Here is an 11,371-nt window from a genome sequence, read left to right on the forward strand (position 1 = left end):
TGATGGTGGATAAGTGCATAAATTTCATTCAATACTGAAAGTGTAAACTCTGTTGCAAAGCTCCATAGAGCCAGAAAGTTTATTATAACTATAGCAGTTCGTTAAGATGTACAGATTTCAGGTCTAATTAATTTCAGTCTGTGCCTTTTTTTTTAATTTGTGAGGGTTTTTTTGTAATAAAGCCTTTTTTTAAAAAAAAAAATTAAGGCAATAAGAACAAGAAAAGCACCTTTGTATAGAAATAATAGCTTGCAAAATACTTTCAGAGAATTTATTCCTGTTTTTGTCTTACAAGAATCCAAATTTAGTCAATGACTAAAACACAAACAATAAAACCTTGAATCCATAACCCCTTTAATATATTAGGCAGCATGCATAAATACAACAGCAGCTGCAACGTGTTATGGGAATTTTATGTCTGCTTAAGTCCATATCCTCAGTCTATGGATATATCCTCAGCTTGCCTGGCATGCTTGATGCCCTGAGTTCTGTCTCCAGCACTGCAAAAACAATTTCTCTTTCTTTTCCTTTCCTTTTCGTTTTCTTTCATGCGTTTGTTTGTTTTGTTTTGTTTTTTACCGATAGTGTTGGTTACCCAAGCAGGGTCGGTGTGATTAACTGTTCTTAAGGAGTGGGCCTTAAGTCAACTCAGACATTGCTTGGCCACTCCCACGAGTTCTACGCTACCATTGCTCTGGCATATTTTGCAGGCAGGACAGATTGTCGGTCAAAGGTTTTTGTGGCTGGGTTGGTGTCCACGTTTCTGTTTCGGGAGCTGGCAGAGTCCCTTCCCGCACCAAAGAGACTAGAACATAGGAGTGGAGGTTCCGAGGAGGTACCAGCTTGGCTTCTCCGCATTCAGGGAGTTGTGTGGGTGTTCTCCTTGGCAACGGGGCCACGCCGTCAGTTTGCAGAGAGCAACCTTTTGTCTTAGCAACAGCCTGGGTTGTTTGGGGATGTCCATGGGACCCCTTTGGCAAACAACTCAACTGAATGCAATCCAGTCCTGCCACTGGAAGTCTGACCTGGCTACAAGAGATGGCCAGTTAAGACTCTGCATCCCCCATTACTAGGAGTCCTCATTAGGACCACCTTCATAGAGTCCAGGATGTTGCCACTGCACTAGGCTTACACACCATCCCCCAAATGCCTACCAATTCCAGACATCTCTCTCTGCATTTCCCCCCTCCACCCATCCCATCCTCCAACCTGATCCCCCCCATCCCCACCCACCCCCAGTTTGCCCATAAAATCTATTCTATTTCCACCTTCCAGGGAGATCCATGTGCCTCCCCTCCCCCCACATAGACCCCTCCTCTTTACCTAACCTCTCTGGGTCTGTGGATTGTAGCTTGGTTGTCATTTACTTAAGAGCTAATATCCCCATATAAGTGAATACATACTATATTTGTCTTTCTGGGTCTGGGTTATGATTTTTTTTCTAGTTCCATCTATTTGCCTGCAAATTTCATACTGTCACTTTTTAAACTGCTGAGTAATATTCCACTGTGTAAATGTACTACATTTTCTTTATCCATTCTTCTGTTGAGGGATATCTAGGTTGTTTCCACTTTCTGGCTGCTATGAATAAAGCTGAAATTAATATGGCTGAGCAAGTATCCTTGTGGTAGGATGGAACATCCCTTGAGTATATGCCTAAGAGTGGTATAGATTGATTCCCAACTTTCTGAGGAGCTGCCATATTGATTTCCATAGTGGCTGTACAAGTTTACTCTCCCACCAGCAATGGAGGAGTGTTCCCCTTGCTTCACATCCTCACTAGCGTGAGCTGTCACTTGCGCTTTTAATCATAGACATTCTGACAAGTGTAAGATGGAATCTCAAAGTTGTTTTGATTTGCATTTTCCTGATGGCTAAGGATGTTAAACACCCTGTCATGATAAAAGTCCTGGAGAGATCAGGGATACGAGGGACATACCTAAACATAATAAAGCCAATTTACAGCAAGCCTCTAGCCAACATCAAATTAAATAGAGAGAAACTCAAAGCGATTCCACTAAAATCAGGAACAAGACAAGGCTGTCCACTCTCCTTATATCTATTCAATATAGGACTTGAAGTTCTAGCTAGAATAATAAGACAAATGAAGGAAATCAAGGGGATACAAATTGGAAAGGAAGAAGTTAAATTATCTTTATTTGCAGATGATATGATAGTATACATACATGACCCTAAAATTTCCACTGGGGAACTCAGCTGATAAACACCTTCAGCAAAGTTACTGGATACAAGATTAAATAAAAAAAAAAAATCAGTGGCTCTTCTATATACAAATGACAAGTGGACTGAGAAAGAAATCACGGAATTAGGATTTCACAATAGCCTAAAATAACATAAAATGAATAGCCTTGAACTCATTGACACAGGAGAATATAAACAGAATATCAATAGCATAGGCACTAAGATCAACAATTAATAAATGGGACGTCACAAAACCGAAAAGCTTCTGTAAGGCAAAGGACACCGTCATTCAGACAAAGCAGTTGCCTACAGAAGGGGAAAGATCTTCTTCACCAACTCCACATCCCTTCGAGGACTGATACCCAACATATAGGAAGAACTCAATAAACTAGACATCAAAAAACTAATATCTGTGCTAGGGATGAGACTAGGGGATTGGGTCTGGGGGGACAAAGAGGGAGGAGCCTCTTTCCATCCCTGTTCACGCTTCATCTCCTTCCTCAGGTACCATCACTTCCTGGATAGTGGTGTTCTTCCTTCCGGTGAACAGCGCCTTGAACCCCATCCTCTACACTCTCACCACCTCCTTTTTTAAGGACCAGTTAAAAGAGTTGCTGCACAAGCACCGGAGGAAATCGGTTTTCAAAGTTAAAAAGAAAAGTTTATCTACCTCCATCGTGTGGACCGATGACTCCTCACTTAAGCTGGGAGTTCTGAACAGAATAGCCCTTGGGGACAGTATAATGAAGCCAGGTTCCCCGTAGTGGTTTTGGATCATGGGACTTTGAGGGTACTACCTAAGACAAGGTACAGTTTGGGGAAGACAGCGCCTGAGACAGTTTCCACCTCAGCCAGCAGCCACCCTTCCAGCACCAGGGACACGGTGGAGTGAATGGCTGTTGACCCTGCATTCTGGTGACAGGTCTATGACCCGGCGACCGAGCCGAGAATTGCACCAAAAGCCTCCCCTCTCCAGCCGCCCAGGCCCGGCCTGCACACGTGAATCCATGTAGGCTGACGTGCGGTGGATCTCCGGGTAACCATCACTGCTGTCTACCCATGAGCGCCCACATGTAGCCACTGCAGCCGCCTTCTTTTGCACAGAGAGGCGCTGTCCGTAAGTAAGGACATCCATGACATCTTATTCCCGTGAGGCCGTCCTGACGCAGAATGAACATCTTTTTCCTTGCCTCTTCGGTAGCAAGTGAACCGTCAACATCTTGTCGATGCTCCTGACAGCTTCCGCAGGCTGATGGAATGAATAGCAGCTTCTCACGTGGTTCTCCATACCAGTTTATGACCAGCAGGAGGCATGCTGTGGGAGCCTAGAACCGGCCACCTCCTGACTTCTAGTAAGCTTCTGTTTAAGCCCAGAAAAGCTGAGATCTTAGATGCTTTTCCTAAAGTTGCCCAGGGAGCAGAGGAAAACCAGGCACCCAACAGTTATGATTTCCAAGTACTTTAAGACAGTCTTTCTATTACGGGTAAGTCCTCTTTTCATTTAGCGCAGAGACAAGGAGAGTCAAACAGAAACTCAAGGAGACTGCGCTGAGCTGGGACCATTTGCTTGGTTACACAAACTCCCATTTCCACACACAAAGGTCGGAAACTTTGGATTTGCTTTTTGGAACGTGAAAAATGTTTATGAGGACCGGGACATTTTTATACTGAAAGTTTATATAAGGGGGAAAGAAAGCTCTGAGTAAATTTCTATTTTGCATTTGTCTGTGTGCTGCTTTGAGCTTGACAGAGAGTGTGGGTGGGGTTACTGATGCTGAGGGCGTTTCTCCAGATAAGCAGGGGCACACAGTGCTGTGTCTCACCGGACACGTATTACCTTTCTGTCCTTCCCGCTGCCAAAGCATGAAACAGTAAGGAATTTCATCACCTCCCTTCCCTTCGTGCTGAGTCCCTTGGCCGAAACAACACACAAGCATCTATCTGAACACACCGTCTGAGTTGAGGGCGTCTCCCCTTGAAGGGCGAGCACAGCCCCGAAAGTCCACGGGGGGCCTTGGATAGTAGTCTAGAAAGACCAAGTTTGTTTATGTCATTCTTAGTTCATTCACGGGTCTCAATTATCTTTACCAACAGGGCTGTTCGCACCCACCACAGTTCCTAAAATGCTTGCGTTTGCGTCACAGGCTGTCCGGTTAGTTCTTGTCAACTTGACACCAGCCTGGCCAGGAACACAAATCCAATGCTTGGGAAGAAGGAATCGCACCTGAAGATTTGCCCCCATCAGGTTGACCTGTGGGCATGTCTGTGTGGTGTTTTCTCAATTGATGATGGATATAGGAGGGGCCTAGGCCACTGTGGGCAGCGCCATCCTGGGCAGACAGGCCCGGGTTCTATAGAACTGCAGCTGAACTCCCAGGAGATGGCAGGATGGGGGAGCGAGGCAGTAAGCATCACCTCTCTGCGGTCTCTGCTTCAGTCCCTGCCTCCAGGTTCCTGCCTGGACCTCCTGCCTCGGTTTCCCTCCGTGATGGACCTGTAAGCCAAATTAACCCTCTCCTCACTAAGTTGCTTTTGGTGGTGGTGTTTATCACAGTAACAGAGAGCAAACACAGGTTTTAAATGAAATGACCCCGACTTGCGCTTTACCCACAGGCAGTGGCAGCAGGGTACGTTTCTCATCCCGCTTCACACCCCTGCCTCAGCTCCTTTTTCGTGGGCCCCGCAGCATGGGAAAGCCACGTGGCCTCACTCTCTTAAAGAAATTGAGATGCTCTCAAGGGGACTCCAGGGCCAGACTGAATCCATATTTGCTGATTCTTTACCCTTCTGTAGCATCCTCAGTTTAGTGAGCAGTGTGGAGAGCCACAGATGCACACAATAGTGAGCGGTGTGGAGAGTCGCAGATGCACACAATAGTGAGCGGTGTGGAGAGTCACAGATGCACACAATAGTGAGCGGTGTGGAGAGCCACAGGTGTACACAATAGTGAGCGGTGTGGAGAGTCACAGATGCACACAATAGTGAGCGGTGTGGAGAGCCACAGATGCACACAATAGTGAGCGGTGTGGAGAGCTGCAGATGCACACAGCAGACATGAGAACTGGGAGGTTTTCAACAATCACACTTAACCTAGAGTCTCAGCATCTAGCACCAACAGGAATCCACGTGCGGTGTGGAGCTGGACTGTGCTACGGCTCTTAGCACGGCCTAACTGGACACACGCCATCACATAGCCGGGAACGACCTGCAGTGGCCCCCATGGGCTCGGATGCTTGGGTTCCAGTTGGTGGAACTATGTGGGAAGGATTGGGAGGTGGCTCTCGCTTTGAGATTTCAAAAGCCCATTCGAAGTCCGTCCTCTTCTCCCTTCCCTCTGCTCGCGGGTCGGAGGTGAGCTCTCAGCTCCCGTTCCAGCGTCTGTCGCCTGCCTGCTTTCCCACTGCCTGTCACGATGCTCGTGGGCGCTAGCCCTGTGGGACTGGAGCCTCCAACTCAACACTTTCTTTCTTAGGTTGCCTTGGTCGAGGTGTTTCGTCATGGCAATAGAAGAGTGACTAAGACAGAGTTCAGCACTTGGAGACGGAGGCCGGGGACCACAAATTGAAGACTAGCCTGAGCTAGCATTTGGGGCTGGAGGGGGGGGAGGAAGAAAAGAGGAGTGGAGGGAGGGAGGGAGGAGGAAGAGAAGGAGGAAGGGAGGGAGGGAGGGAGGGAGGGAGGGAGGGAAGGAGGGAGGGGGAAAGAAGAGAGGAAAACAAAATACTGAAGGAGTTCTGCTTGCCTACCCTCTCACCCTAGTGAGTAAGGAAATTATCAGCAAGCCCTCCCTTTGTGTGTTTCTTACTAATGTAGGGCTGTTGCCAGACATCCTGTTGAAATACAAATAGCAAATTTAATCCTGATAATGTTTATTTCTAAGCCAAAAAATATGAAGCTATTCTTCTTTTTTTTTAGTTTATTTATGTTAACTTGGAATCTGGCTTTATTTGATTTCTTATTGAAAGTAGATTTTTTTCATACAATATATTCTGATTATAGTCCCAGACCCTAGCTCCTCCCAGACCCTTCCCGCCTCCCCACTCACCCACATCCACAGCTTTTCTTGTTCTCTCGTTAGAAAACAGATATCTAAAGAAGAAAGGAAGAAAAAAAACTAATAAATAAGATAAAAAAAAAAAAAAAACAAGAACTGAAGAAAACCCACAAGAAACACATAGATGCAGAGACACACGCATTGGCAGGCACAGAAACCCAATAAAAATACAAAATCGGAAACCATAACGCATAAGCAAAAGACCTGTAGGGTAAGAAAAAAAATGGCCAGACAACAAACAAGCAAACAAACAAACAAAACCCTCCGAAAATGCCATTGAGTTCACTTTGTGTTGGCCATCTACCACTGGAATAGGACCTGGTCTTAAGAGTGATTTGTGTACCCAGTGACACTGTTGAAGAAAACTAGTTTTTCCTTTTCGAGTGGCTATCAATCGGAGAGAGCTTCTGGGTTAGGAATGGGGGCGTGTGTCCAGTTCTACCCTCAGCACTGGGACCCCATCTGGCTGAGATCTACGCAGGTCCTGCGGATGCTGCCACAGCCTCTGTGAATTCATGTGTGCACCGGTCCCGCTGTGTGTAGAAGGCCTTGGTGTCCTCCATCCCCTCTGGCTCTCACGCTCTTTATGCCTCCCTCTCATTAAACATGGAGGAGCTGAACAGATACGTAGCGCCTTTGGCCCTCCTGACTAGTGTCCAGGGTTCTGGAAAGTGCTCTGCACTCTGCCAAAGAAGAAAGGCAAACACCAACCCACCTACAAACCCTGTGGTCTACAGCGGTGACCTGCCCGCAAGATGTGTTCGCGCAGTAGGGGCACAGAGCTCGTGGGGGTCACCAACCACTCTCTGATCGGATTTAAGGCCCGCTCCATGGGATGGAGCCCATCTCCAACATTGCTTGGGTGGCCAAGAACCGGAGACTCACTAGGCCAGGTGCCAAGGGGAAAACCCAATGCTGCCGTTGTGCTGAAGGAACACAGCAACAGAATGACTCCTAATGACATCCTGCTGGACTCATGCCTTGCTCAGCCATCGTCAGAGACCTCCCTCCTGCAGCAGACGGGAACACATGCAGAGACCCATGCTGGACAATGTGCAGAGAGTGAGAGACCTTGGAATACTCCGTCCTAAATGGGATGTCTCTGTCAATTTCCTCTCCTCACGGCTCAGGGAACCCTGGCTTTATTATTTTTTTTAAAGCAATCCATGCTGTTACAAGCATGGAGGGAATTCTGGAAAGCACAAAGACTAGAGGAATCACCATCAATATTTCCAGTTTTCGAAATGTTCTTTATGTTGGTAAATAATCTTTGAACTAAAACAACAAAGCCAAACCACATGCGTTAAATCTGACAAAGGCATACACTTGAATCTTTATTTGTGCCGAGGCTTTCTTATAAGCTTGTTACTCCCTGTGGGCAGACAGGGGCTGGGAGACCAAGGCTGTGGGGCACAGTTAGCTAAGTCTTTGACTTCTAGGCTGTTTTTCTTTCTCCTTCCCAAACTGACACATCTGGCTTGCATCCGGCTGGCCAAGCCTGGCCTCTGTGGGGTGAAGCTGGAAACGGCCTCTTTCTCCACATCTGAGCCTCAACTCCTGTGACAGAGACTAGAATGCCCACTGACCTTCCTTTCATAGCCAAAATGAGGCTATTCCTTTCAGTAATTTTGGGAGAAAAGATGCCCAAGTTCTAAGGAAATGCTTCCTAAATTTTGCAAACTGGTTGAAACATGTCTACTCACAACACATCATTGGAAGGGTCACCAGGCTATTTCCCCATAAAGCCCATACAGGACGGACAGATTACAAGGGAAGAAACTGAGAACCACTAGAACACACTGTGAGCGTGCAGAACCTGGAACTGAAGTCCTCTAAAACCTCCACAGATCATTCCAACCCACGGTGACACTACCTAAGTCCCAACCAGTCATGATAGAAGTTACATCTGGACCACCAGAGAACCAGTAGCACTGAGTGTTCCTTTTTTTTTAAATGTGTATGTGGGAATGCATGCCACATATGTGTGAGCGCCTATGGATTCCAGAAGAGTCAGATCCCCTGGACTAGACTTACCAGTGGTTGTGAGCCACTTGATGTGGGTGTTGGGAATCAAACTCAGATCCTCTGGAAGAGTAACATGCAGTCTTAAGCACTGAGCCATCTCTCCAGCCCCATCCAGGAACACTTTTACTGCTTATCAGTTCTCCATATTGAGGAACTATAGCAAAAAAGCTTGCGTCAGTGTTGTAATGAGAATCAGAAACATCCCCTGCTACAGGCAAAACACATTTGGGACAATGAAATCCAGGGTCAAAAGAAAATGCAGCTTCAGTTCAACCTTCTATGGAACTGAGAAAAATCTCCTTGAGCTGCTTCTGTTTGAGGTAACTGAATTTCCTTGAAACTGCATTAGGTAAACACATCCTGTTCTCTTCCTGGCAAGCCCTATTATGTGTATTTAGATGGAATCGCAAGCTAAGGGGCTGGAGAGACAGCTCAGCAATTAAGAACACCGGCTGCTCTTACGGAGGACCAGCGTCCAGTTCCCAGCACCCACATGGTGGCTCACAACCATCTGTAACTGAAGTTCCAAGGGATCTGGTGTCCTCTTCTGGCCTCTGTGGGTGCCAAGCATGCATGTGTTGACTGTATCTACATTCAGGAAAACACTCATACACATAAAATAAAAATAAGTTGTAAACAAACATACACAGACTGTCCAAGTGCTAAGCATGTAAACATTGACATCAAGTACAAGGATCATTCAATTATTAATTCCTTAAGCTATCACCCACTCTTCAGGAAAAATTAAAGCCATGTGTGGCACAACCCTGTCATCAGAGCTACTTGGGAAGCAGAGGCAGATGGATCATGAGTTCCAGGCCAGCCTGGGTAATTTGTAAGATCCTGTCCATCTTTGCTTTCTCAGTGCTGAGGCTTGAACCCAGGGCCCTGAACATGCTTTCTTAGTTACTCTTCTCTTGCTGTGACAAAACACCATGACCAAGGCAACTTATGAAAGAAAGTGTTTAGCTGGGTTTCACAGGGTTAGAGTCCAAGGTAGAGGAAAGGTACAGGGGTAGGAACAGCTGAGAACTCACATCTTGTTCTGCAAATAGAAGGTAGAGAGGGAGAGACACGGGGGATCGTGGGGGGTTTTGAAATTGCAAAGCTTGCCCTCGGTGACACACCTCCTTTAACAAGGCCACACCTCCTCATCTTTCCCAAGCAGTTCCACCAACTGGAGACTGAGCAGCCAAACCTATGAGCCTGTAGGGGCCTTTTCATTCAAACCACCTCTGCAGGCAAGCACTGTACGCACAGACCCTGATGGTCGTTTATGAATTTCATTGACAAATTACTCCACTGTTTTGTGTACACTTCTATCCCCCACTGAGAGTCTGATACATACATACACACACACACACACATATATATATATATATATATATATATATATATATATATATATATATCTGTTTTTCGAGACAGGGTTTCTCTGTGTAGCTTTGCGCCTTTCCTGAAACTCACTTTGGAGACCAGGCTGGCCTCGAACTCACAGAGATCCATCTGGCTCTGCCTCCCGAGTGCTGGGATTAAAGGCGTGCGCCACCACCGCCTGGCCCTGAGAGTCTGCTATGTTTATGGCTGTGTGTGATGGTTCACTTGCATAATTCCAGCACTGGGGAAGCTGAGGCAGGAGGATTGCCATGGGTTTGAGTCCAGCCTGAGGTACACAGAGAGACTCTGTCTCAAAAAAAAAAAAAAAAAGGACGATGCACAGTAACATATTCAATCTACTGCTTTAAGACCTATATAACTATTTTTAACAGGCTAGGAAACTATTTTTTATTTTATTTTATTTTAATTTTGGGTGGTTTTTTTGTTTTTGTTCTTGTTTTGTTTTTGTTGTTGTTTTTGTTTTTCAAGACAGGGTTTCTCTGTGCAGTTTTGGTGTCTGCCCTGGAACTTACTCTGTAAACCAGGCTGGCCTTGAACTCACAGAGATCCGCCTACCTCTGCCTCCCGAGTGCTGGGATTAAAGTGGTGTGTGCCACTGTTGTGGACTATTTGATCACATTCTGATGTTCTCAAGACTGACGATATGGTTTGCTTTGAATCAGAGGGCACAGCTAGCTACTAGCTGACCAAAATTAGCCATAGAGGTTTTGGAGAACTGAGAACAGATAGAGACTCAGGAAGTAGTAGGGTGGGACTTAGAGAGAATCTTGGTGGTTTGGGACGGGGGGGGGGGGGGGGGGGTCACTTCTCCACCTGATGTGTGACTCCCGAGTTTTTATTGATAAAGAATAATTAGATAAATACTTCATGCCACCACTGCCTGGCTATCTTTTTTTTTTTTTTAATTTTTTGGTTTTTCGAGACAGAGTTTCTCTGTGTAGCCCTGGCTGTCCTCAGACTCACAGAGATATGCCTGCCTCAGCCTTATAAGTGCTGTAATTAAAGGCATTCGCCTCCACCACCTGGCAAAAGCTCTTAATTTTAAAATAAGAGCCCCAAGCCTGGGACCAGTGATGAAGATGCAGATAGCTATAAAGTCCCTCTCAAAGAACCCCGAGTCAGGGAGGGTCAGTCTGGCCTGTCACAGCCCCAGGGTGAGAGACACCCTAGAAGTCAGCTGTGACCAGAAGAGCAGGTTGTTGGGAGCCAAAGCCTTCAGAGGAGGAGGCTCCACTGGGAAACACACGGGGAAGCCCTCCTTGCCTGAGATCAGATCTCATGACTGGAAATAACCCTGAAGTTGGCGTTTCTGAGCCAAGGCCATCAGATGGGTCATCCTCAGCCGCCCTGAGAAACTCCGACGCTCCCACAATGTGTTGATATCCGTCTCCCTCCACCAGGGTGGTCAACACTGGTTGGTGAGAGGGTCCTGAAGTACAAAGACAGGCCACCCCCTGGCATTGTGGTCGCCTCCCGTACTTACGCTGCACTTAGGGGACAGCCGTCTCCAGGCTAAAACATTAGCCACCCCCGAGGATGCTGTGGCGGTTTCAGGAGAGCGGGCGAGCCAGCCTAACACAGACTGCAAAGTTAAGTGTGGCCAGCAGAGGCCTCTAGTGGGCCGAGAAGAAGAGTGGCCGCGGCGAAGGCAGCGAGACAGATATCAAGCTCCTGCCCCTTGGCGACAGAATA

The 11,371-nt window shown here is 46.8% G+C and overlaps 1 protein-coding gene across 1 annotated transcript in view; it reads left to right on the forward strand.

Moving 5' to 3' along the window:
- Nucleotides 1-3,922, forward strand: part of Rxfp2 (relaxin family peptide receptor 2) — a 58,183-nt gene extending 54,261 nt beyond the window's left edge. The window contains exon 18 of the mRNA XM_028878083.2: nucleotides 2,707-3,922. Within this exon, the coding sequence (XP_028733916.1) occupies nucleotides 2,707-2,966 (260 nt within the window). The 3' untranslated portion in view covers nucleotides 2,967-3,922. The remainder of the gene's footprint in view (nucleotides 1-2,706) is intronic.
- The last annotated feature ends 7,449 nt before the right edge of the window (nucleotides 3,923-11,371 follow it).

This window comes from Peromyscus leucopus, chromosome 23, assembly GCF_004664715.2.
Source record: "Peromyscus leucopus breed LL Stock chromosome 23, UCI_PerLeu_2.1, whole genome shotgun sequence".
NCBI lineage: Eukaryota > Metazoa > Chordata > Mammalia > Rodentia > Cricetidae > Peromyscus > Peromyscus leucopus.